Consider the following 24,908-nt stretch of genomic DNA (forward strand, 5'->3'; position numbering starts at 1 on the left):
CCGTCACTGAGCGTTGCCGGACTCGGCAACAGCTTTAGATAAAGAAATTTTCTATACAAAAAAAAATAAATTTGACCAATTTTCTAACTAAAAATCTATTTTAAAATCATCCTTTATAATGTAATATCTTTGAGTAAATTGAGTCTGAAATATGCAGGTTTTGCGGGGAAATTGGCCTGTAGCGGAAACTTATGAAACATAGCTGTATATAGACGGCCTTTCTCTCCAAAGCAGACTGAAGAAAAAGCGGACCTCATTGACAATGAATGTACGTACATACTTCCCCATGACAAAGCTCGGATTCCAACTGGTTGTTGTCATCCGGTCTTCTTGTCGGCTTTCTGATATTTACAGGGTATTAAGTGGCTATTGACCTCCTAAAAACATAATTGGCTCTGGATAAAATTAATCAATAAATCGATCAATCAATTATGAATTGCAATAGATCGAAGTGAGAAATCAATTTATTTTAAAGCAGGAGCTCTCGGAGTACTTTGGAAAGCCAATGAAACAAGTCTTTCTCGGTGGTGACAATAAGAAAACTAGACTGGTAGTCTAGGTGCTTCTGTGAGTGTTTCCGTAAGGCGAGCAGCTCGAGGTTATTGGCCTCGATATCCACATAAAATCCATTGTCAGCATGGTTGCCGCCAGCTACACAATACAAAACATCTGCCATTCGAGACTGTTTTCTGAATGCTATATCAACCTGGTAATTTAGTGAGCTAGCTCTTGTTGTTTTCTCACATCTTAATTTGAGCCGGGCCTGGGAAGCGGAACCTTAGAAGCATCAGCCAGATCAAGGGCCACTGCATTGATTTCTTGGTTTGCGCTCAAAGTAGTTGCAATTATTTCTTGCTTCGCTTCGTCGAGCTGCCCCTGCCTACGGGCAAATATTGTGACATGAGCCCCTGTCTAAATTAGCGGAAGGATTAAATGGATGAATAAATATTGACCTCGGGCAGCTAATGCCTTGGATATTGCGTTCCCTAGTCCTCCAGAGCCCCCAGTGACGAAGATAGTCTGCTCATTGTATTAGTACAATCGAAGATAATCAACCCTCATTATTGAAGGTCTTGGTCAACGAGAGAGTTTGCACCTTGCCGTGTAGATCTTGCGTTGCCGTCATACTGTCGACAGAAGAATCAAGAGCCTTCCTAGTATAATGAACTCGGATTGTCTATCGTAAAAAGCGAAAGTACAATTGGATTCACCGTCGTCCTCTGGTCAAACTTATTGTGTCAGCCGCGTGAGAGCAGGACGTTTGCCCGCCGGTGGTGGTGGCCAGGTTCCGGGTCCCGCGTTGAATTGAATTTCAGACCGGGTCAGGGTTCCGTGTTCCGGCACGTTTACTTGCGCTTCTACCTATAGTCCAGCTGTGTCTGTCAGTAGGATTCACTAAGAGTACCAAAATCCTCATATCGATATAATCAAACCACTGCGTATTTTTCGTCCAAGATAACACGGTTCAGGCCTATAATTCGAAGATGTCTGCCGCCGCTGCGCTATCGGCCTGGATCAAGAACCAGAAATTGAAGGCCCCTGGAATGAAAGATGCTCCAACTTTCTATCGAAATCTTGAAGAGGCTCTTGACGTTCGAAGAAGTGACCATGGAATGTTTACGCGAACTAAGAGTGCATGGAAAGTGGGACAGGCTGTCGACGTCTGCTCCAACGATCTCCTCTCCCTAGGATCCACCGGGCAAATTCGCACGGCGTTCCTCGAAGAGCTTGCTCGGCATCCCGACTTCGCTCTCTACAGTGGAGGTTCCCGCCTGATGGACGGGAACTACGATTATATTGAGGAGGTTGAACAGGAGATTGCGGACTTTCATGGTGCAGAGACCGCCCTCATAGTTGGCTCGGGCTATGAAGCCAACGTCGCCATCTACTCCGCCATCCCAAGACCAGGCGACGCAATTGTCTTTGATGAACTCGTCCACGCAAGCACGCATGACGGAATGGCACATAGCTTGGCTCTTTGCAAGATGCCCTTTCGCCATAACGATGTTGACTCTCTCCGGGACACATTGATATCCGTCTTGGACTCGCAGCCCTTGATTAAGCAGGGATCGCGCTCGATCATCGTATCCGTCGAGTCAGTATACAGCATGGATGGAGACGTTTGCCCTGTACAGGAGTTCCTCGAGGTTGTGAAAGAGATCTGCCCCAAGGGAAATGTTGTATTCTGTGTGGATGAAGCCCACGCTACTGGGATAATGGGCCCCAAGGGTTCAGGCCTCGTTAGTGCCCTAGGTATTCAGAATGAGATCGCAATTCGACTCCACACTTGTGGAAAGGCGTTGGCCTCCACGGGTGGTAAGATATTACCCAATTGCTCATGTTTGAACATTATTCCTGACTCGGACTCTTTAGCTGTTATACTTGGAAACGCAACTGTGCGAAGTGCATTGATGAATTTTGCCCGCTCCATCATTTACACAACCGCACCCTCATTTCCTATGGTTGCAGCAATTCGAGCGGGATACAATCTGCTGAGTTCGCGTGCAACGCAGAAGCTAAGAATTGACGCCTCCACTTGGATCTCTTATTTTTGCCTTCCTCATCCAAGATTAGGTCATCAAGAGATAACTAACATTTTGCCTAGTCCCAAGAGAACATCCAGCATCTTGTCAAGCACTTCTTCAAGGTTATAACTTCCAACCCAGTCTGGGATCAAGCTACCGATATGGGCATCCTCTCGATCCCTCTTAGCGAAGGCTGGGAATCGCGAGAGTTTCTGGCGCACATCGTGCCCGTCTGGACCCGGCAGCGTTATAACTTTTGGCTGGTCTTCCATCTGCAACTAGCAAATTTCTGTGCGTTCCCAATCGACTATCCGACCGTTCCGAAAGGTCAGAGCAGAATCAGACTCATGTTCCACGCCGCAAATACCGAGGCTGAGGTAGAGGGTTTGGCGTCTACTATTTGCAACTGGGCCCAGGAGATGATCGACATCGAAGAGGGGGGAGAAGGCGGACCGAAGGTGCCTAAAGCTGCGTAGCAGATATATGCGTTGATGGCTGATGCTTAGGAGAAAGTTAACGGGTCTGCAACACATTAGAGGGTTAGGTAGACGTATTCAGCCTTAAATGCATAGATATGCTTGTTTCTAACTTGTTTAGTTTTTGAATGTAGTTAATTTCATCGTGTCCATATTAATTAAAAATGTATAGAAAAAGCTCGAAAGTGTTAATTGGAATCTATGTGATTTCAAGTTAAATTCAATTGGTTTTAAAATTTTTATCTTTTATTAGCTTGATTTTATATTATAATTTTATTATAAAATTTAGAGAGCGTTTTATGCACGCTCTGCCTACTGCCTCAGCAGTAGGACTTACTATTTAATGGTATAATTACAGGCAAAAACAAACCAGATGTACCTTAACGATAGGACCTTTCCTTTAATATATTTAATATAGCTTGTCAAACTATCGATAAAATCTGTTATTTCATTGACAGATGCAGTGCCACATCAATTACTCAGAGATACCTCTGCTTGTGCCAGAGTGGGTTGAAAACTAAGACTTCCTCAAAATCCCTTTCTTTAAAAGTTAAATGATGCAAGAACAGTCGACTATGCGGCGCACAGGCTTGCGGCTCGAGGAGCAGACCACTGCCATTTGGATCCGGTCGCCATCTCACGGAACCCCTGACCTGGTAATGGCCATTTTATTCTTACACGCCAGCTTTGTGCACCAGTACACCTGGATAGATCCCTGTGACCTTCCCGGGAAATGTTCTGTAAATAGGGTTGTAACTTCGGACCATGATAGGTTTTGTTCCTTTCTCAATTGTACCAGGAGATCCTCTTTAGTTGATAAATCAAAGGCAGGGTTCACGAAGGATGAAATTATTTTTCATGTGATTTGATTAGAAAAATATCAGTCTAAATACATACCTGGGTATATGTGTTGGTATTGCATCGAATCTGAATAATCAATTATGAGAAGAGGTCGGTCCACAGCCATGAAATTATATTCCCTAGGCCAACAATTATGGGTGAATATTCCTCTAACAGGTATGTAACAACAGGATGCATAATTTTTATGTAACACAGTAGAGTGGTGAATAGCAGGTGGGGGCGAGATCACTGATAAGCGTGTAACCTGCAGAGTAAGTCCTTGATATTTATTTCAGACGGCGCCTCTTCCACAATCCAAGCTTTCAGCTCACACAGTTGAGAAAATCGACTTCTTCTCCGAACTAGTCGGACTTGGTTGCAAGGCACTACCACTGCCGGCGGGTGGCGTGCTGAGAAGCTTTCCAGAGTAATAATAAGCAGGCCTGTCGAGTGATCTACTTACAGCCTTCTCTCTCTCTCCCCCCAGTGGATTGATTCATCATCGAACAGGCCCCGATTGAAGATTCTCGGCCACATTCTCCATCCCGACCCAGCACCTTCACATCTCTCACTTCCAGTCCGACTCTCCCGCGCACTGCGCCTTTCTGACTCAGCTCTGGAACACAGACGACTTCATCCACTCCTGCAGGCGGACGGGCATCGACACGCCTGAGAAAGCGGCTCGGTTCCTGAAAACGCGCGTGGACGCCGACTTTGCGCGGAATAAGTACGGCATATACCTCGTCTCGCGCAAACCGTATCCCGATGCGCCACTGTCCGAGAGCACGCCCATCGGCACCGTGTCGTTGATGAAGGGCGAGCCGCCAAACGCGTATCTGGCGCCGGATATCGGCTTTGCGATTTTGCCCGAGGAGAGCGGGAAGGGTTACGCCTCTGAGGCTGGCGTCGGTCTGTTGGCGTATGCGCGACAGGAGGTGGGTGTCGAGGCCGTGTTTGGGTTCTGCGACCCCGAGAATCGGCGCAGTCAGCGGGTGTTGGAGAAGATCGGGCTTGAGGCGCGAGGGCAGCGGAAGCTGCGGGTTTTTGGCGATAAGATCAGTGCGGTGCATGCGCTGCCGGGGATGAGTGATGATCTGAAGGTGTACGGTGTGGATGATTGAGGGTCAGTCATTGCACTGGGCAGATATGCGGATGCGTTCTTTGTATCATCAGCACGCAGGAAGCAGAGGCAGAGAGTCGAGGAGTCCTGCCATCTTAGCCAGGTAACTCGATCCAAGTCTGTTCCATTATTATCCTCCACGTCAGGGAATCGATCCTTCGTCTTGCTGCGCCGTTTTCCTCATTCAATTAAAACTCCACAGGGATGGATCTGAATTGCTTCATTTTCGAATTCTTACCCATTGCACCGTACATCCCATTCCTATGCCTATTCTCATTTTTGGGGAGGCAATGAGATGCGTCCGGAATGAGCAGTATCATGACAAGCAAGCCAATGGCGCTGTTCTTCAGAATTGTCTTACCCTCCTATCTGGGGCGCTCAGCAAGTTGACTCAAAAGAGCGAGCGCCTCGACACGTGCGACACATGACTTAAGTTTGCTTTTCTTGTCAAGTGACTTCCGGAAAAGGCAACAGTGGAGAACTTTCTTCCAAGTTGGGAGTTGCAGTCACTGAGGTCCATGGTGGATGCTCAAGGTTAAAATTAAAGGTGGTATTTCATATTATATCGGGATTCATTCTCTTAGATAAGACCACACAATGATGGACACTCTTTTGACAATTTATTCTATACAATATACGTAGTGCTTTACCGTCGAAGATAATATCGATTATGGATATCGGTATCCAGATGATCCTCATAGTAAATAGTAGCCAGGACTATATACTGAGATCACGAACTGTCTAAGACAGAAAATCATACTGTCCGCAGACAGCTCTCAAGATACCGCTCCACCCGCCCAAGATCATCCAGTCTCGCAGTAACCCCAACATACCCATCCGGCCGCACCACCGCCAGCCCACCTTTGGCAGAGTCAACTCCATAAATCCCGTACACGTCATCTATCTCGTACCCGCTGTAGAAGCGCATCTCGGAGTGCTGCTTGACCGCGACAGGGAGGTCCTTCCATTCAAAGCTCCTCTCCAGCCGTGGGTGAACGACCACTTGCTCGATCAGCGACGGCGGGAAACGCGGCAGAAGCGAGGAGCTGATTGTCGTCAGCGTCTGGGCTGATGTTCCCTGCGGATCGAGGAGATCGGACGAGGTGAGGCAGAGGACTCGGAAGCGGCCGGTTGAGGGGAAGTCTAGAAAGGATTAACCGGTTAATTTGCTTGAATCAATTGTCCGGATACATCAGCATACCATCCTGTAAATCGCGCGGGCAACCATCCGCATGCCGCTTCACTTTCACGTTCAACAATCTCCTTCCAGGCCGTAGAGTACCGGACAAAAAGTCAGTTCCCACGATCGGATTCTGGTCGTCGTTCTCAAATGTCTTCTGCACAGTCAGGTTTTCAGGGTATTCAATACCACATCCGCTGGTGAAGCCATTGCCCGTGCTGAAGACCTCGAGAAACTGTTCATGAGAGAGCCCCTCTGCGGCACCGATCTTCCCCGAGAACATCGACGAGAAGGCTTTGTCGAAGCTGATCAGTTCTTGAGCAATGGTGTGTCTTTCCGTGTGGTACGTGTCCACAACGGCGTCGGGCTTCCCCGGAACAGCAGAGTCGACTGTCAGTCCGTTGATGGAGTAGGCTAGTTTCCACGCTAGGTTGTACGAATCCATCATTGAAACGTTCATCCCTTGACCGGCCTGGACATGGTTAACTTGAGCATTCTTGGATGTCCTGTATTGTACACACCTTTGGACTATGCGTATGGCAAGCTGAAAAACCATCAGTAAGTTGACTTGCGTATTGAAAACATTCTTTGACTAACCATCTCCCACGATAAAAACTCGATCCACCCCCTTGGAGTCTTTGACTGTGAATCGACTGGACACACGCTGGCCAATTTGGTATGCGGCCCACCAGTCGACCGCCCCGTCTGCTTTTGGTCGAATGTAATACGGCTTGAAAGCTTCTGCCGCATGTTGAAAGATCCCTTCCAGCGTGACCTGTTTTCTCCGCTCTCGAGCGTCGTCGCGCGCTGAATTGCTGGATACAGACTGATCGCTGTGGTTGACGACCCCCGGAACCTGTACATATAGCCTGGTCAGGTAGTCCCCCGTTGCGATCCGCTCGCGAGGAATGACCATGACCGACGTCGCCGGCGAATGAATGGCGCACCGTCTTCGAATATCAGGGAAGTCGGTGTCCACGACCAGATCCACGACCCCCCAAATGTGGTCGGTTGTCTCGCCTTCGAGTTTGAGACCCATGCATCGTCTGACGACCGAATGTGCTCCGTCCGCACCTACCAGGTGTTTCGAGCGGATCGTCTTGGGTTGGCCGTTCACTTCGATTTCTGCCAGTACCGGGAACTCCGGATCGGTCGCCTCGTCCAGCTTCACGCTGATCAGCTTGCTGTTTCTCAGGACGCCGCGCTTCGAGTACCGTAGCAAGTCTGTTTCCAAGATTCTCTCGATCCGTCCCTGGTGAATCGTGACTTCATGGGGATAGCGTGCTGGCACCGCGACGTCCGGTACAATGGACGTTCTCTCGATGATTTTCTCCTTGTTGTCGGACGGGTTCCAGAACGCAACCTCCCACATCTGACATCCCTCGGTGAGAATCTCGTCCGCGAGGCCCAGAGACTTGAGAACCTCGAGGGTGCGCGGTTGGAGGCCATCGGCCTGGCCAGACTTGAGAGTGCTGGGCTTTGCGTCGATGCAGAGGAGGGACTCGTCACTCAGGCCGTAACGCGCGAGGAGCAGCTCTAGCATCAGACCCGCAGGTCCTGCCTGCGAAGTGGATCAGCATGATGCAGCACATCTGAACGACAGGTTTTTTTTTTCGGGAATTGAGAAATATCAAGTACAGTACATGGTACATACTCCCACAATCACCACCTCGTACTTCTCCTGGCCATCCTGCGTGTGTTTGGGAGACAGGCGGGGTAGCGGAGGGGCGAAGGAAGGAAGGACGCGCAGCTCGCGCGACGCGGCCGAATACTCGGTGAACACGGGCATGCCAGATTATTCTATTCAAAAGTCCATGTAGGCACGAAGCAATTGATATTCATAAAAGCCTGGAATTATATACAAGAAAGAAAAGAAAAGAGATATATCCGCAACTCGAATTATCGCCTACTGATTCTCCATTCTCGCTTCATCCACCAAGGACAACAAAAAAGTCATATCAATGTCAATAGAACAAAAATCGGGCCACTCTAATTCCGTGTCGGATATAGTTCCGTTAACCTGATTCGTCGATTCTGGACCAAGAATGACAATATTGGGGAGCTCCATGCCCTGCAGCGGGGGCATGCTTATTACAAGATTCTCGCCTAATGATCAGTCAGCAGCCGGCAAACCAAACGTGGAGTTCCGCCCAATTTACCCCGCAGTCCCGTGACTCCCGTCCCGTCAACCCGCACAGACACTTAATCCGGGGGGTTTCCTGAGACTGGGCACGTGATGACTCGTGGACTCTAAAAACCTCATAATCCACTCTCTTCTACCTCAATTTTGAGCATTTGTTTTTGGTATGATTGCCTACGGAGGCGTCAAAGAGGTCTTATATCGCCAAGAAGGCCTGGCATGTTCCGGATTCCAGATATATCCGTAAAGCCTTTCTCTATCCTCGATAAGGAATTTGAATCTAGACTATTCTCGTCGCACAGTACATGCAAGTTACCGGCTGTGCGACAAAGCTGGGATGGATACCTTCTGAGGTAGTGGTTACGAATCAAATCACCATTGGTGTCATTGGTCGACTGGTTACACGATCTACCAGTCTAATTATACCTTATTCTATCGTCATCTGTCTGATTAACCCTGGATCAATGTCTTTCGTTTTGATCGTATTTGCTCTCGCTTATCAATAGATATTTGTTTTCTCGCCTGTTCTAGGGAGTCATATCAAGGTGGGCTTGGATGATGCTTGATCTATCTATCTGGTCAGAAGTAGAAGGCACCACCTAGGTGCCTACCTACCTGTGCCTAAGCACGTGACAAACTGCGTGTTATGCCTGCCACTTGTGCAACTGCAAACTAGCCTGCAGAGTAAGCAACATCTGATCTATGAAATCACTGTTTTCCCAATCCCAAGAACTCTGACTGTTCATTCTGTCAAAAGAAATTCGCACAATTGTCCTGTACAGCCGTCTGCTACACTTGCTGGACATTATAGCCTGTATGACCCGAAAACAAGGTTAGCTAACCATTAACTAAGGTCTTCAATCACTCTGATCTTATATATTCCGTCCCCTACCTCAGCAATGCGATGGTATAAAGTGGTATACGGAGTAATTTTCGTTGAATTCTCTCCACTCCCGCGGCAATTCTTCAAGCATACCGGTGGACCAATGAGAGACGAGTGATGAGTGGGTTTAGAGGAATCCCCGCAAAACCAACGACTGACTAGTCTATACGATTGTGGGGAAGGCCCAACGATACTTAACTCTCGGTCAGCAACTATTTCTGTTCTATGGCTTCGAGGCAGGGGGATTTCCGGGGGGAAGGGAAGGACGACAGAAGAAAACCCCAGAAGAACAAGTCAGGCCACTACCTAACTTACCTAGGTATTTCCCAGTGACCGCAAGGGAACTTTTCTGGTCCAAGCCCCTTACTACATAGCCTACTACTAACCTACTAACCTCCCCCATTCGGGCTCCCCCCTTCACGGCCACGGGGAGGAACTTTCACCGGGATTAACCCACCCCCATCTCCCTCCCCTCTTCTCTACCCCCGGGTTAGATTGTTATTTGGAGGTTTAGGAATGCGCCAATCATCTCGTGGTCTGCCATGGACTGTTGGTCCGGAAAGGGGAGGAGTTGACCTGAGTGTATCGGTTAAGTCGGTAAGGACAACGGAAAAAAACCTACCTACGGAGTAGTAGAATGCGGAGTTGAAGCAGGGCTAGAGTGTTTATAATGGGACATCTTTCTCCACAAGGAGAAAGGATCGTCTCTCGACGACACTAGTACTCTCTCATCTGTCAGTAGATGATTTCCAGAAGGACACTATATATCTACCTAATTCCTTATACAGGACTTGGGCTCTCTATTTGCTTTCTCTTAATGCTTTATCCATTATTCTAGCTCTATATATCTAGAGAAAGCTCCTTATTTATATCACTTTTCTGTGTCTTCTCCCTTGTCATTCAATACAAGCATGCCAACAGAGGTAGAACACAACGGGAATGGCTTCCATCCCCAGGAGAAATGGATCGTCGAAGACAGAGCGATCGACGAGTGTCGCCCGATCCGGGTCGTGATCATGGGCGCTGGCATCTCCGGCATCACGGCCTGCATCCGGTTTGCGCAGCGGATCCGCAACCTCGATCTCTGCGTGTACGAGAAGAATCCCGATGTTGGGGGCACTTGGTATGAGAATCGCTACCCGGGATGTGCATGCGGTAGGATGCCCGACTGTCATACCCTCTGAAAGGTGTCAATGATTCGCCTAACTGACAACCTTTTCGTATCTCTCAAGATATTCCGGCACACACATATCAGGCCACCTTCGAACCAAACCCCGAGTGGTCGCAGTTCTATGCGAGCGCAAAGGAAATACACCAGTATTGGAAGAAGGTTGCGCACAAATATGGCTGCATGAAATACATCAAGCTCAACCAGAGAGTCGTCGAGGCGCGTTGGGACGAGGACAAGGCCAAATGGCTGCTTCAGGTTTGTGCAAAAGAAAAGCCTACCAGAGAATTGCTGACCTTGCTAATCGTTGACTTACCAGATAAAAAATGTTGAAGACGGATCGGTCTATGCAGATTCGTGCGATGTGTTCATCTCGAGTCAGGGTGCCCTCAACAACTGGAAATGGCCAAATATCCCAGGCCTGCACGACTTCAAGGGGAAGTTGCTGCACAGCGCCAACTGGGATGAAACCTACGACTACAAGGTAGGTAGCAGTCAAATCTACTCCTCACGATTAGCAGATGTAGACTAACCTTCATCTTTTTCACTCGCGCAGGGCAAGAAAGTCGCCGTCATAGGCAACGGGTCGAGTGGTATCCAGATTGTCCCCGCAATGCTTCCGGACGTTGCTCATATCGACCATTATGCCCGGGGCAAAACGTGGCTGTCTCCGACGTTCGCTCGAGAGAAGATCGATGAACGAGGAGGGGCAGGATTGGACAACAGTAGGCGTGCAGCAATCCACTCCCGTATCACAGTGCGCTGACATTTTTCAGTCTCATTCACGGCTGAAGAAATTGAAAGATTCAAAACCGATCGACAGTGTTATCAGAAGTTCAGGAAAGGTAAGCACCTGAAAGGAAGAGGAAACCCACTATTCTAGACGGTGAGCAAGCTAATGAAGGCAGAGATTGAACTCGAACTCCAGTCCAATCACCGGGTGACCCTCAAAGGCACACCCGAACAACTCGCCGGGCCCGACTTCTTCGCCCAGAACATGAAGAGGCGCCTGGCACGGAAACCGGAGCTCCTAGACCAGCTACTCCCCTCGTTCCCTCCAGGATGTCGTCGACTAACTCCCGGCCCGGGATACCTGGAAGCCCTCACAGATGACAAAGTGGAAGTAATCTCCACCGAGATCGCCGAGATCGACGCAGACGGGATCCGCACGGCAGATGGCAAGCACCGCCCCGTGGACGCGATCGTCTGTGCCACAGGCTTTGACACAACCTTCTCCCCGCGATTCCCCATCATCGGGCGGAACGGCGTGTCGCTCGCCGACAAATGGAGAGAAATTCCCGAAACCTACATAGCGATCGCGACTGATGGATTTCCCAACTACTTTATCTGCTTGGGGCCCAATGCCGCGTTGGGCGCAGGGAGTCTGCTCCTTCTCATCGAGAAGGAGATCGACTACATGACCGCGTGCGTGGCCAAGATGCAGCGGGATAACATCCGGGCCATGGCACCGCGCCGGGAGGCGGTCGAACGGTTCACGAAGCACTGCGAACAGTACTTTACAAAGACGGTGTTCAGCACTAAGTGTCGGAGCTGGTACAAGGGAGGCAAGGAGGATGGAAGAGTCATTGCGCTGTGGCCGGGTGAGTTTCAGCGGATTTCGTCTCTCTCTCTCTCTCTCTCTCTCGCTTCTATCTTGATGACATTGACATTACTGATGAAATCGTATCAACAGGCTCCTCCCTCCACGCAATGAAGACCTTCGCCAACCCCCGCTGGGAAGACTTCGAGTACGAATACGTCAATGACAATCCGAACGGGTGGTTCGGGGATGGCATGACTGTGGACGAGAAGAACAGGACGGTCAACGTTGATTACCTGGATGATGACCAGGTTGACTTCCCGACTCCGGTCAATGACTTTGTCGATGATGCGGCATTGAACAATAACCACAACAAAGTAGCAGCGGGTACGAATGGATCGGAGGCTGCAGTCGCAGCTGTAAATGGAGAGGCAAATGGCTCTCATTGATTTGGTTCAACCTGATGACTTCTGCATGCATTTGGATTTTGTTTTGGTACTGGGTAATGACTGCAAGTATCTGGCTTTTGGTTTGTCTCGAAGTTTGCATGAATTTTTGAATTTTCTTTGGATATAATTCACAGCGCAGTATATATATACCATAGCAAGCAAAGCACTTCTAACAATGAATGGGAGAAAAAAAAATAATCAGAGTGATATAAAAACACAACCTCCCTCTCTTGGAATGATGGATGAATGATAGGGGGTTTCGAAACCAGAACCTCCTCTACTGCCCCCAATTAGGAAGCTGTAGAGAATGTAGGAGACCACTCAACCACCAGACCCAGTTTCTTTGCAGTGTATAAGGGTGAATTGCAATTGATATGTTGCTTATGCTGCTTTGTTGCTTTTGTATTGTCTGGGCACGTGACCTGGATCACTGGACCTTGCGTTGGGCCTCCATTCATGGTTCGGCAGTTGAACAATCCCCATAACAAGTCAATGGCAGTTGGCTCCACTCGCATCGCCAATCAAGAGTACGGAGTAAGTGAACAGAATTCTCGAAGGGCTTTACTTGGTTCAGGCATGGCTGATCTCTTCCAGGAGCTCTACAGTATTCAATACTCCGTACACCACCTGAACGGCGCTCTGAGCCCCTGAGAATTCTGGATTGTCGATCTATGCGAAGTTCGCACACCGGTATCAGATCAGAATGCTGTGGCTGAGGCCTCGTTGCTGCCTGAGTCCTGCAGGACTCAGAGATTATTTGCTGGGAACGGCACTGGCCTGGTGGCTCTGGGGGTTAGCCGGGCCTGTGATTTCGGAAGCCAATGAGGCCGCCGTTAACGCCGTTCTCCGGATCCGCCGGCCACAGCTGTTCCCCGCAACAGTCTAGAGACAGCATCGCAGTGGAGCCCAAGGTTGGAGAGCCTGGGGGCCGACGGTCCGACCACTGAAGCTGCTGCTGCAGCCCACAGAGTTACATGGATTTAATTTGCATTCCGGGCTAATTGCAGTGCCGTCGAACGTGATCCCTGTCACCTTCCTGAGGAGGTAGTCTAAGGGACGGCAGGGGAAGTCTCTCCAGGAGTCCGGCGAGAGGACAAAGTACGGAGTACAGAATACTCCATACTCCGTACTCTAACTAAGAACCTTGGAATGTCTGGAATAATCACTTGACTTGGTTGCGAAGTAAGTAGCACGGTGAGAGCATCTTCCCCACCCGCAGCGTTGGCCCACGGAGAAAGAGTGGACGATTCCGGCCAACGTCCCCATCGCCTCCCTCAGTCGCTAACCTAATTCTCCCACTAAGACGGAGTAGTTGGCGACGAGTTAGCGACGACGCCCGCATCTCTTCTGAGGGAGGCACTCTTCAGTTGGTCAGTCGTGTCTGCCACAGGACTACCTAGCAGTCTTACTGCAGCCCGTCCTTGACTTCGGACGGGCTCATTTTTCTCCTCCCCGCGCGTTCTCGAAGACCGGATTAATCGTTATTTGAACTACAGACAGCGATATCATTTACAACCACGGAGTGGTAGTTTGCGACTTGCACATCTCGATACGATCTCCGCAGACGTCCTCCCAATGGCCACCAGACGACCGCTACAATGAAACAGGCATCCGACAAGCATTTCCGCTGCACCATTTGTCAGCGAGGGTTTACGCGAATCGATCATCTCAAGAGGCATCACTTGCGTCGTATGTCCAGCACCTTTCTCGCTCGCTCGGTTGTCGAGTTGCGTCAGGCCTTCATCTGATGTTGCTGCTGACCGGTGCGCTACGTCAGACTCGGGACTCAAGCCGTACTCATGCATCTTCTGTAGCGAGGCCTTTGCACGATGGTGAGCCGCCACATTCGCTGGGCTAGAGACTCTAAGAACAAACACTGATGGTTCCATAGCGACAACCTGCGTGATCATTACCCCGACTGTCCCCAACGAGGAGATCGCAAGATCCCCGAAACCGGCCAGAGAGGGAGAAGGCGACATGCCTGCGAATCGGTACGATGCCATCGCGGTGCTGCGTTGGGGAGGATGTCTGACGAGTGGTAGTGCACCTCGATGAAACTCCGCTGCGATGGAGAGAGCCCTTGCAGTTCATGCATCAAGAGAAACCTCAAGTGCAACAACCAGCGGAAAAAGCCTGCGACGGAAGGAGAGAGCGCGAAACGTGTGTCTCGCACCTCGAGGATCGACTGTCGTCTGCCTCTTTGCTGACAGCATGGTTTGTAGAACCGACCTCGGTGAAGTCAGAAGATTACGATCAATCCTCCGACCGTGGCTCGATCCAATTCCTCCTCAATGGCGGCACGGACAGCTTCACGGAAAAGTTTCATCTGCCTCCACGCAGCGACCGGACCCGGGGAATGGTCTATCATACCCAGACGGAGTTGGAAGAAGCGACCAGCCCTATCATTTCTTACCCCATGGGTGGGAACCCCCCTGAATACACCCCGACCTTCGTCAACGCGGAGCCGGACGACCTTTCTTTCTTTCATGAAAATCTCGCATCGTTCATCAATGGGCCATTTGCAGAGTCGCAAAAGTCATTTCAGGATCCATTCGCGGGTGGACTGGCGCATCAGCCGATTCTACCACCAGGACAAGATCCCAACCTGGCCGTCATAGGAGAGCAGGCGTATTACGAACCGGAGAGCGCATTCGCGACCGCCTTGATTCAATCGATCCTGGCCAGATCGTGGACGGTCAACCTCGACGCCAAGGCGCAGCAGGAGATATCGACCAACCTGCATTTCCTCCTCACGACGTCACGGATTCGCAAGTTTATCGGTCTTTATTTCCGATATTGGCATCCCAACTGCCCGATTATCCATCTTCCATCTTTTGACCCGGAACAGGTCCCGACACCGCTGCTGGCCTCCGTCGTGTTTATGGGGGCGATGTATTCCAACGACGACCGGGAAACCCTCGTTGCGAGGAGGATGCTGGATTTCGTAGAGCTGTATGTCTTCTCGACCGACCTCTTTGGCTGCGAGAACGAGGTCAGCCGGGTTTTTGTCGGTCGACCGATGACGGATGCGGAGCGGAGAAACTGGGTGCATTTCCAGAACTTCCAGGCGGCCTACATCATGGTGGTCATCCAGTACTGGGCTGGGTCGAAAGTGTCGCGGAATCGAGCGATGGAAATCCGATTCAGTGAGATCATCAGGGTACGCCTTCCACCCGGTCTGACTGATGCGGCGTCACTCACACCAGCAGATTGCACGTAATCTTGGTCTCACTAGTTGCCGCCATCTCCCCGAAGATCGCATTCATGAAAGCCTGTGGATTCAGAAAGAAAGTCGAATTCGGTAGGTATCAATCCTCTCTGCTCGTGCGTTGGCTGACGAATCAGCACCATCAATATCATTTCGCTCCTCGACTGTGCCTTTTCGTTCTATCAGAACTACCCATGTCGGTTGACACCGGCAGAGATGGAGTGCGACCTGCCGTGCGAGGATGCTCTCTTCAACTCGGAGCATCCATTTGCGCAGCCCAACTTCCGGTTCAGCCGGGACATTACCGTCTACGAGGCGTTCCAGTTCCTGTTCGCAGAGGAACAACCTATCGACAACGCTGCGCCATCCCGTTCGCAGACAGTTCCCAACGGAGCGAACAATGTCAAATTTACCGTTCTTGACATGTTTATTCTAATTCACCGTACGTGCAGGATGCAACTCTGGAATTGCTACTGATTGGCACTGACTGTTTATAGTTCTTTACGCGTTTATCAACTCTCACATGACTCACCTGATCCCTCTGATCCGAGTCCGCCAGACGAAGCAGCAGTCCGGGTCGTCCTCACCGAGTGACTCCAACCGCAACCAGAACAACCACCTGATCCCCGAGGACTCAATTCTAACGGCCATTCGAACGGCCCTGGTGCGGTGGCGCGCGCTGTGGATGACCCTGCGGACTGAGATCCCGCATCACGAGTGGGCATCGATGGGATTCTACAAGAACGGCTACAACTTCTGGCTGGTGGCGCAGTTGCTGATCACGAAGAAACACAGCGTCGACGTCACAATGCAGATGGAGGTGAAGTGTGAAGACAAGTTGGAGAAGCTGAAGGTCTTGTTGCAGGATGACAATGACTGATCGCTGCGTTGCACCTTTTCAACCTTTTCTTTTTGGTTTATTGGTTTGTTTACTTCCAGTATCCTCTACGAGTTCACTACACGGCTTATGATGACGGGTCTGGTCTCTTGGTGTCTGGTTAGGTGGGATGACTATGGTTAAGGGGAATCTATCAGGTATATATCTATATCTACGGCGTTGGTAGTGAGGGAGAAAGGGGAGACGGGTCGGGTACATTTTTCTGATTACTTTACTGTGTTGCTGTTAGCAAACAATCCATGTATGTACTGTACATACATGTATACCCTGTACAGGCATCCTGTCCACTACTCACAGAGTAGAACGACATCTTTTTGATTCCCTGTTCTCCTCTCCGTCTTCCCAGTTATGTCGTGTCTGGACTCTGGAATCGGCCCCACTGCTCGATGACAGTCCCCCGCATTCCGTCACGCAGTAATCTGTACGGAGTATTCTTCTTCTTCTCGTCTTCTCCGTCCGTACAACCGTTTGAAGGAAAGTTCTGCAGTGTCGACGTTCCTGTTCCGGATCTTTCTTGATCGCCACTTGTTCTGACCGGACTGAACCGAACCGCCATGGAAAAATTTCCGACATTTTGTCTCCTACCTAATCGTCGCATTTCCTCCCCGAAGGGAGGGAATGAGCATGCCTCGGGATGCATCTCCAGATGGATCTATTCTCCACAAAGACCCGGGAAAACCCCGCTCGTTTCTACTTGAACACTACGGAGCACTCCGCACTCCGCACTTCGTATAATGGCCCGGAATAATGGACGATATCCCCACCTAGAACTTGCTTCGCGTGGATACTCGGGGAGTTTCAGTCCGAGTAGGGAGTGTTCAGAGAAGGTTTTGCGAAGGCTAGTTGACGTTTACACTCTTGCTACGTGTGGCACACGCCAATAATATTGCTGAACTTAACAAGTAGATTTGTTACTCACTGCATTTGTTTGCTGTAGAGGAGTCTGGCAAGTAACAGAGTTGATACCGATTGTGTTGTCTCACTCTATTCTCGCTTCATCCTGTCAATAACCAGCATGAGCTCTGCAAAGAGAAGCATCATCGTCACCGGTTCGTTGTCTCTTATAAACCAGCTCCTCCTGGAAATCGGGACAATAAATAGATGCATGCTAACAGGACTGATTGACAATTGATTGCCCTTCAGGCGGCGCATCAGGCATCGGCCTCGGCATCACCCGCTCCCTCGCCTCCTCTCACCCCGAGACCACACACATCTCCATCTTCGACATCAACGCCTCCGCAGGCGCGCAGAGCCTGTCCACACTGCAGAAGGAGATCCCTGACGCAAGTTTCAGCTTCCATCAATGCGACGTCTCCTCGTGGGAGAGCCAGGCCGCTGCGTTCGAGGAGGTGTATGCGCAGCAAGGACGGATCGACCATGTCTTTGCCAACGCTGGCATTACGGAGAAGGGCAAGCTGATCGTGAAGGATGAAGAAAAGCCCGAGAAGCCGGACCTGGCGACGTTGAATGTTAATCTTGTTGGGGTTATATACTGTAGGGATTACCCAAATACCTATAACCAGCCGAGTTTGTCTGACGCTGCTAGCTGTGAAACTGGCAATTCACTACCTTTTGAAAAACCCCCCATCCTCGATATCGACTGGTCCCCCGACAAGAGGAAGCATCATCTGCACGGCCTCGAATGCAGGCCTGTACCCGTTCCCCATCGCCCCGATCTATTCCACGGCGAAGCACGCGGTTGTGGGCCTCGTCCGGTCCCTTGCCCGACCTCTAGCGCTGGAGAATATCCAGATCAATGCTCTTGCGCCGGCCGTTATTGGTTAGACTCTCTCAATATCAATACCTGTCAGTGACTGACTGACCGTGTATGTTCCTGCAGAAACGAATATCTCCTCCGACCTCTCTCTATTCAAATCGATGATCATCACGCCCATGTCGACGGCGACGAGGGCAGTGGACACTCTGCTCAGCGATCCCAGCTTGACGGGGAAGATTGCCGAGCTGAATGAGGAAAAGGTCACGTTCGCGGAGCCGCCGGCGTATGTGGATGAGAATACGGGGAGGAATATTGAGATGTTTTGGACGTTGGGGTATGCTTGAGGAGAGTATATTCTAGAGATGGATCTGGTTTTCTATATATAAAGGTATATTATATTTATTTATCATCACTATCATCACTATATTATAAAAAACTTGACTTCTGTTATGCACGCTGTCACATTGCTGTAAAAAGCAACATTATGCTGTATCTATATAAGCATACCATACCAAATTCATGAAATATACCCCCTATTAGCAAGAGATATGTCTATGTTAGGCTATTAAGGGTAAGGGAAATAGCAAGAACTATAGCAAGGAATGAATAGAGGTAGGGAGCCCAGCTGGAAAGTAGATAATCAATACTCTATTAAAGAGAATACATACATTTAGAAAGTAGACAATAAATACTACCTAATTAATACAAAAAATATGGTAAATTACCCGAAAGTAGATAATAAAAATCATTCCTACTATAGGTATGCCCTAGGGCAAAAGGAGACCAAGTATTCTTCCCAGTCTAGCAAAGCGAGACATGCAAGGCTTTGCTTATATACCAACATAAACATATATATAGATGCCCAGATCCATTCCTATGATATACTTTTTTAAGCATACATGACGGTCGGCAAGCCAAGGAGATAGAAGGGCCGGACGAGCATGTTCCAGAAGGGGACGTCGTTGATGTAGCCGCTGTGGGTAAGTCGGGAAGCTGCCATATTAGGTTTAGCGCAAAGAGATATTTCCTAAACAGGTTAAGTGTTCATCGCCCGCCTTCCGCCCCGATTCCGCCCCGCCCGCCCACATCTGCATCTATGGGGTACAGCATTCACCTTTGTTTTATATGAGACTCGCTTAGCACTAGGATTAGCATCTACAGCATTCACCTTTGTTGATATGAGGCTCGCTTAGCATTAGCGCGGTTGCACATGCTAAAATATCTCGTCAACATCTGATTCCTCAACCTTCCATCTAATCTCACTGCTCCCCTTCTTTGGACTCACCACCCTCGCGATCATATCGATTGTCAACCCGTCAACTCGCGATCCGCTGCCTCAAGATGGCCTCCGCACCGGAAGAACAACTCGAGGACGAAGACCCCGATGTCATGGTTGCTAGTTTCTTCAGCAGCCAAAGTGATTTGAGCACGGCTCCATCTCTTGTGGATGAACGCGCAGCTGAAGAGAGAGTTTCCCGCTACCATCCCAGAGACAATGACGATCATACCAAAAAGGTTTTGTCGAGTTTTCTCCAATTCTTGCCGGATGAAGGCAGACAGATGCTTGGTGGATTCATCGCCAGTGCCGTTGAGGATAAGACCCTGTATAGCCTCTATAGGCACCTGGTCGCCTCTATCTTGGTGCTGAGTAAGGTCAACTATCTTTTACGCTTTTAGCTACTGAATTGCACCTAAATCATAACTTCTACATCTCTACATAGTGAAAGGAAGAGTACCCACTCCTGCCATGACACCGTCGCCGTTTCACGACAACGAGGAGGCTGTCGAGGAAATCGCCTTGCCCATGGAAGAATCCCCGAGTAGGAACAGACAGGGCCAGCTGAAACAGCTTTGTCTCAAGAGAGACAACTTTCGATGCCTAGCCACAGGCGTAGTGGACAGGGACGTTGAGGGAAGTGCACAAGGGCCTTCAGGGCCGACGGAACTAGCCCATATTCTCCCACTGGGAAAGCAACGACCAGGTTTGTCAACACTCTTTCGTATTCCTATAAATTGCTGACCCGGTCCAGAACCATGCCGTGGCACAGGTATGTGCGACCTTGAAAAAGTGCTTCCCCGGAATTACGCTCGGTCCCACAGACATAAACGATCCTACAAATTTGATGACATTATTTTCTCTCGCACACACCGCCTTTGGCGAACTCTCCCTGGCTTTTGAGCCAACTTCGAATGTATGTCCTTTCCATCTCAACCTAGCGGTATAACGTACTGACTATGATACGAGGATTCAAACGAATACAAAATCCTCACTTTCGGTAGCAGGTACCCAACAACGTTGGACGTATTTTTGCCTCAGCCTGACCATCGCGGGGACCGCATCGTGAAGTTTGTCAAACATGCCGACGTTGAACTTCCGAGTCGCGTGCTGCTCCAAGCCCACGCAGCGCTTGCGAAAATCCTGCACACTTCGGGAATGGCAGAGTATATCGACAAGGTCATGAAGGATCGAGAAGAGACCAGATGCCTTGCGAGCGACGGCAGCACGAACATTGCAAGGCTCCTTTTCGCGATTTAGGGAATCGCTTGGGTGATCGCATGTATCACCCATTGTGGAAACCTACCGTTCATGGCAATCGTTAATTGGGAGTGTGCTGACTGCCACCCCGTCAGCCAATTCTCTCGGGAAGAAAAGGCGATGACATGGTAGTCATTTGTCAGCTCACACCAGTCTGAAGGAACCAGGGAGTCGCCAGTCTAGGGTCTGCTTGTCATCTTGGGAGGATGTGCGATTTCCGGATATGCATCGCACGTACGTATTTAGTCTGGGGTTTTCCCTGAATGAACACGTAACTCCGGATAGTACCTACGGAGTTCCTCCGGAATGCGCAGGACATGCATTATGCATAGACCAATTGTTACAGAGTAGAACTACTACACTCAAGGTGCTGCGTAAGTACAGTACACTCTGGACGATGTGGAGAACACGCCTAGCACAAGTCCATCTTTCAGTCCCCAAACCGCAATTAATTTGTTGGATGATCAATCAACCAGGCTGGCCGCCGTTTAGGCTAAGTATTTAGCTAGCTAGCTACAGTGCCATTTCGTTCGGTTGCGTAGGCGTGCAGCGTGCCTCTCGGCTACCCCGACTCCCCAAGAATCCGGGGCTGTTGCTCTTGCCCCAGAAGGCCCCCACGTCAGCATCAGCATACTTTAGTAAGATACTCAATACTTATATAGAAATATACATGTACATACAAGCCTTACAGGGTGGTTATCCTCTGGCATCTGCAGTTGCTGTATGTGGTTTTGTCTTGCTGTCTCAAACTTCGACTTCAACGGCAAAGGTACTAGTTTACAGCGAGATGTCTGTATAGCCAGCAAAACTTTAGTATATTGACATACTATAGTTAGGCTGCTCATAGTATGGAGTATGCTGTCTGATGTGGGGCCTCTAGGGAAGAAATGTGGAGGCCCTACCTTGACTCTGAGGCAAAAAGCAAAAGCCCCAGATTCTTGGGGAGTTAGAGTAGCTGGTAGGCACACTCCATACCTCTATAACTGAAGTGCTAGCTATTAGCTAGCCTCTTTGTTTTATTTTATCATCACTCATTAATGATCTAATCAGCTTTAAAAGATGGATTGTTGTGTATTATCTATTAATACTAGACTCATAGCACCTAGGTCTAGAGAAATTCCGTAGCTTTAGTGCCCTATATAAATAACTATATTCAGCGTCAGGTAGGGAAACCCCCAGACTACAATATAATGCATATCCCGAAATCGCACATCCTCCCAAGATGACAAGTGATGAGTCCCTTGACAAACCTTAAACTGGGGACTCTCTCTCTCTCCCCCACTTCTTAGACTTGTGTGCTGGACAAGTGACTACCGTGTCATCTATCGCTTTTCTCCCGGTCCTGGCGTGTTGCAAACCCACGATATGGCTTGACAGTTTTGTCCGGGGAGAAACCTTTAGTGCGGTAGTTAGGTAGGTACCTAGGTACCTAGGTACTGCCAGCTACGCCTTAACAGGTACAGTCTATTATATACTCATCCCCGAGGAAACGGCTCTGCTGGAGCAACCCCTCACGAGTGGTCTGCGGCCATACCAGTGCCGCATCTTTAAGCTTTGTTCTGCTTCTTTTCCCTTACTGTTCTACAGGAAGACAGAGGGCTTGCAGGTCTAGTCCCAGTCCAGCCCTGTCTCTGAAAAAAAAAAAGCTGTTACCTCTCCACAAGGGACGAATGGAGAAGAAGAGCTGCAGTTCATAGCAATAAATAGCTACGAGAAGTTCCATACTGTAAGAACTATTTATCCTATCCCGAATTACTGGTATCATCCTTGATCGACACTCCTTTCTCCTCGCGTATTGCGGGATATATTGCGCTGGAAATTTCCGTTTCTTCCAATCCATCCCATCTTGTGTGTCTGCCTGCCCGTTGGATTGCTCTCTCTGGTCGACCTGCAACATGCCCCTCGGCATCCTCGAAGACACCAAACTCGAACACGTCCCCGGGACAGCTCCCCTCAACGAGCTGGGCCAGGAGGACCTGAACGTCAACGTGAACGCCTCAGGCGTGGACCGAGGATTGCTCAAACACGATCCCACAGGCCGCTTCGTGCTCGTCCCCCAGCCCTCAGACTCGCCTAATGATCCGTACAACTGGCCAAGATGGAAGAAGGAGATGTTCACCGTGGCGTTTGCGTGGGGATGTGGATGTGTGGGGGGTAGGTGTCGCATACATCCCTCGCTGGGAAAAGAAAACCATACATTTTCAAGTCCGAGCTGTTCAAAGCTGACGACTCCAGCAATTGGCCCCCTCCTCGGCGCAGCCTTCGTCCAACTCGCGCAGCTCTTCAACGTCGAACTAACAACTTTCGTCTCGGGCCTCCAAGGCGGCCTGATCGCCGGCATTGCCGTCGGCAGTCTGGTCTTCAACTCGCTGGCAGTGAAGTTCGGGAAGAGGCCCATCTACCTCGCCACGACGCTGGGGTTGATGGCGTCGTCGTTCTGGGGCGCTGAAGCGAAGAGTTTCCCGTCCCTGGTGGCGGCTAGGGTTTTGGGGGGTTTGTGTATGGCGCCGATGGAGGCGTTGATTCCGGCTTCGATTGCGGATATTTGGTAGGTCGCACTTTCATTACTCGCTACCTGTTTGGATATTTCTAGTTCCTTCTTCATCGTACTGATTCATGATAATACAGGTTCGTCCACGAGCGTGGCTTCCGAACAGCCATCTTCAACCTCGGTGTGTTGGGAGGAATCAACCTAGCGACTCCAATTGGTATATTCTATATCCACACCATCTACTTCTGTCACACGCCCGAAACAAAGATCCTTCTACTAACATGTATGTGTGATGACCAGCCGGCGGAATCATCGAATACGGCTCGTACAAAATCACCCTGCACTCGATCGGCGGCGCCTTTGGCATTATGTTCTTTCTAGTCTTTTTCTTCATGCCCGAGTCGGCGTTTCATCGGGAGGGGGCGTTGAATATCGATACGGGCGAGAGGGCGGTATGCTTGCTTCACTCTACCTTCAGAGGACTTGCACCTGCTGCAGGCTGTGTGTGATTCTAATTCTGTTCAGGTTACGATTGACGGCAAGCCCAGCCTCGAACACGTCGAGAGCGCTGCTGCTAGTGACAAAGACAAAGAGATGGGAACCAGCACCACCACCAGCACCAGCACCACTGCCTCCCGGCGCAACGACAAACCAATTCCCTACACCAGACAGCTGCTGCCATACAGCGGCTACGTCAACGACGTCTCCTTCTGGAACACGCTCGTCCGGCCGTTCTATCTTCTCGGCTCCCCCGCCGTGGTGTGGGCCACCATCCTCTTCACGACCTGCATCTCGTGGCTGGTCGGGATTTCGGTGACTCTGTCGCAGATCTTCTCCGCGCCGCCGTACAGCTTCTCCATCGGCGGGGTGGGCGCGACCAATATGTCGTCGTTTGTGGCGTCGGTGATTGGGACGCTGGTTGCGGGACCGCTGATCGATGGCGTCGTGACGAGGATGTCGAAGAGGAATAATGGGATATTCGGTAGGAAACAAGCCAGCCATCCACTATTTTTCATCAACCCAGGTGGAGTAAACAACTGGACTAACAACCTCCTCCCTTATGTACTGGGGAGCTGAAACTATTAGAACCAGAGTTCCGCCTCCCCATCGTCGTCACAAACCTCCTCTTCACCGCCACGGGTTTCTTCGCCTGGGGCCAGTCCGCCTACGCGCTGGATCCCTGGCCCGTCCCGGTAATTGTCTGTTTGGGGCTAATCAACCTGGGCGTACAGCTTGCGACGACCGGGGTCCTGGCGTACGTGGTCGACTGCCACCGCGAAAAGGCCGGCGAGGCGTTCGCGGCCATGAACTGCCTCAAGAACCTGTTCGCGTTTGGGCTGACGTTCTACATGAACGGGTGGATTGCGAGTCAGGGGGTGAGGAATACGTTTTTTGCTATTGGGGGGATTACGGTCGGGGTGACGTTGTTGACTGTGCCGATGTAAGTATACATGTCGTACTCCCTGGTTTATTTTCATTTTTAATTTTTGTTTTTATTTTATTTTGTTTTGTGTTGTGTTGATATGTATTAATGTGGATATAGGTACATCTACGGCAAACGTGCCCGAAGCTGGGTCTATCGACACAATATCGCGAATAGGATATAGCTGCAGCTAGGTATATAGCGCAGTTAGCCTAGCTTATTCTATGCCTGTGCATGCCTCATGTATTCGGTTCGTCCAGACTAGACTATAATATAGATCCATGACCGATCATGACCATGTATTGATCCTTTTT

At 50.0% G+C, this 24,908-nt stretch overlaps 10 protein-coding genes across 10 annotated transcripts; 7 read left to right on the forward strand and 3 right to left on the reverse strand.

The window, feature by feature from the left end:
• Positions 1–747: 747 nt before the first annotated feature.
• VTN77DRAFT_5351 (uncharacterized protein) lies at positions 748–1,126 on the reverse strand (the record flags this gene model as incomplete). Its single annotated transcript, XM_069421511.1, has 3 exons — positions 748–908; positions 954–1,020; positions 1,097–1,126. The coding sequence occupies 3 exons, from the start codon at positions 1,124–1,126 to the stop codon at positions 748–750; spliced, it is 258 nt and encodes an 85-aa protein (XP_069281506.1).
• A 358-nt stretch (positions 1,127–1,484) lies between these two features.
• Positions 1,485–2,654, forward strand: VTN77DRAFT_5352 (uncharacterized protein; the record flags this gene model as incomplete). Its single annotated transcript, XM_069421512.1, has 2 exons — positions 1,485–2,316; positions 2,374–2,654. 2 exons carry the CDS (start codon positions 1,485–1,487, stop codon positions 2,652–2,654), a joined length of 1,113 nt encoding a protein of 370 aa, XP_069281507.1.
• A 1,642-nt stretch (positions 2,655–4,296) lies between these two features.
• On the reverse strand, positions 4,297–4,911 carry VTN77DRAFT_5353 (uncharacterized protein; the record flags this gene model as incomplete). The annotated part of the gene is made up of 1 exon (XM_069421513.1): positions 4,297–4,911. The coding sequence occupies one exon, from the start codon at positions 4,909–4,911 to the stop codon at positions 4,297–4,299; it is 615 nt and encodes a 204-aa protein (XP_069281508.1).
• Positions 4,912–5,715: 804 nt separating this feature from the next.
• On the reverse strand, positions 5,716–7,930 carry VTN77DRAFT_5354 (uncharacterized protein; the record flags this gene model as incomplete). Its single annotated transcript, XM_069421514.1, has 5 exons — positions 5,716–6,104; positions 6,163–6,613; positions 6,663–6,685; positions 6,739–7,702; positions 7,796–7,930. 5 exons carry the CDS (start codon positions 7,928–7,930, stop codon positions 5,716–5,718), a joined length of 1,962 nt encoding a protein of 653 aa, XP_069281509.1.
• Positions 7,931–10,075: 2,145 nt separating this feature from the next.
• VTN77DRAFT_5355 (uncharacterized protein) lies at positions 10,076–12,321 on the forward strand (the record flags this gene model as incomplete). The annotated part of the gene is made up of 7 exons (XM_069421515.1): positions 10,076–10,319; positions 10,397–10,590; positions 10,652–10,816; positions 10,889–11,057; positions 11,109–11,177; positions 11,241–11,933; positions 12,026–12,321. The coding sequence occupies 7 exons, from the start codon at positions 10,076–10,078 to the stop codon at positions 12,319–12,321; spliced, it is 1,830 nt and encodes a 609-aa protein (XP_069281510.1).
• Positions 12,322–12,813: 492 nt separating this feature from the next.
• On the forward strand, positions 12,814–13,207 carry VTN77DRAFT_5356 (uncharacterized protein; the record flags this gene model as incomplete). The annotated part of the gene is made up of 3 exons (XM_069421516.1): positions 12,814–12,855; positions 12,927–13,011; positions 13,065–13,207. 3 exons carry the CDS (start codon positions 12,814–12,816, stop codon positions 13,205–13,207), a joined length of 270 nt encoding a protein of 89 aa, XP_069281511.1.
• Positions 13,208–13,919: 712 nt separating this feature from the next.
• On the forward strand, positions 13,920–16,409 carry VTN77DRAFT_5357 (uncharacterized protein; the record flags this gene model as incomplete). The annotated part of the gene is made up of 8 exons (XM_069421517.1): positions 13,920–14,010; positions 14,099–14,153; positions 14,213–14,312; positions 14,364–14,481; positions 14,544–15,481; positions 15,531–15,622; positions 15,667–15,971; positions 16,027–16,409. The coding sequence occupies 8 exons, from the start codon at positions 13,920–13,922 to the stop codon at positions 16,407–16,409; spliced, it is 2,082 nt and encodes a 693-aa protein (XP_069281512.1).
• Positions 16,410–17,442: 1,033 nt separating this feature from the next.
• Positions 17,443–18,488, forward strand: VTN77DRAFT_5358 (uncharacterized protein; the record flags this gene model as incomplete). Its single annotated transcript, XM_069421518.1, has 4 exons — positions 17,443–17,476; positions 17,571–17,921; positions 17,974–18,207; positions 18,268–18,488. The coding sequence occupies 4 exons, from the start codon at positions 17,443–17,445 to the stop codon at positions 18,486–18,488; spliced, it is 840 nt and encodes a 279-aa protein (XP_069281513.1).
• Positions 18,489–19,891: 1,403 nt separating this feature from the next.
• VTN77DRAFT_5359 (uncharacterized protein) lies at positions 19,892–20,323 on the forward strand (the record flags this gene model as incomplete). The annotated part of the gene is made up of 2 exons (XM_069421519.1): positions 19,892–20,126; positions 20,175–20,323. The coding sequence occupies 2 exons, from the start codon at positions 19,892–19,894 to the stop codon at positions 20,321–20,323; spliced, it is 384 nt and encodes a 127-aa protein (XP_069281514.1).
• Positions 20,324–22,575: 2,252 nt separating this feature from the next.
• VTN77DRAFT_5360 (uncharacterized protein) lies at positions 22,576–24,778 on the forward strand (the record flags this gene model as incomplete). The annotated part of the gene is made up of 7 exons (XM_069421521.1): positions 22,576–22,834; positions 22,916–23,228; positions 23,309–23,352; positions 23,472–23,623; positions 23,697–24,153; positions 24,258–24,612; positions 24,715–24,778. 7 exons carry the CDS (start codon positions 22,576–22,578, stop codon positions 24,776–24,778), a joined length of 1,644 nt encoding a protein of 547 aa, XP_069281515.1.
• Positions 24,779–24,908: the final 130 nt, after the last annotated feature.

The sequence above is a fragment of the Rasamsonia byssochlamydoides genome (genome assembly GCF_041956645.1).
Source record: "Rasamsonia byssochlamydoides strain NRRL 3658 unplaced genomic scaffold VTN77scaffold_4, whole genome shotgun sequence".
NCBI lineage: Eukaryota > Fungi > Ascomycota > Eurotiomycetes > Eurotiales > Trichocomaceae > Rasamsonia > Rasamsonia byssochlamydoides.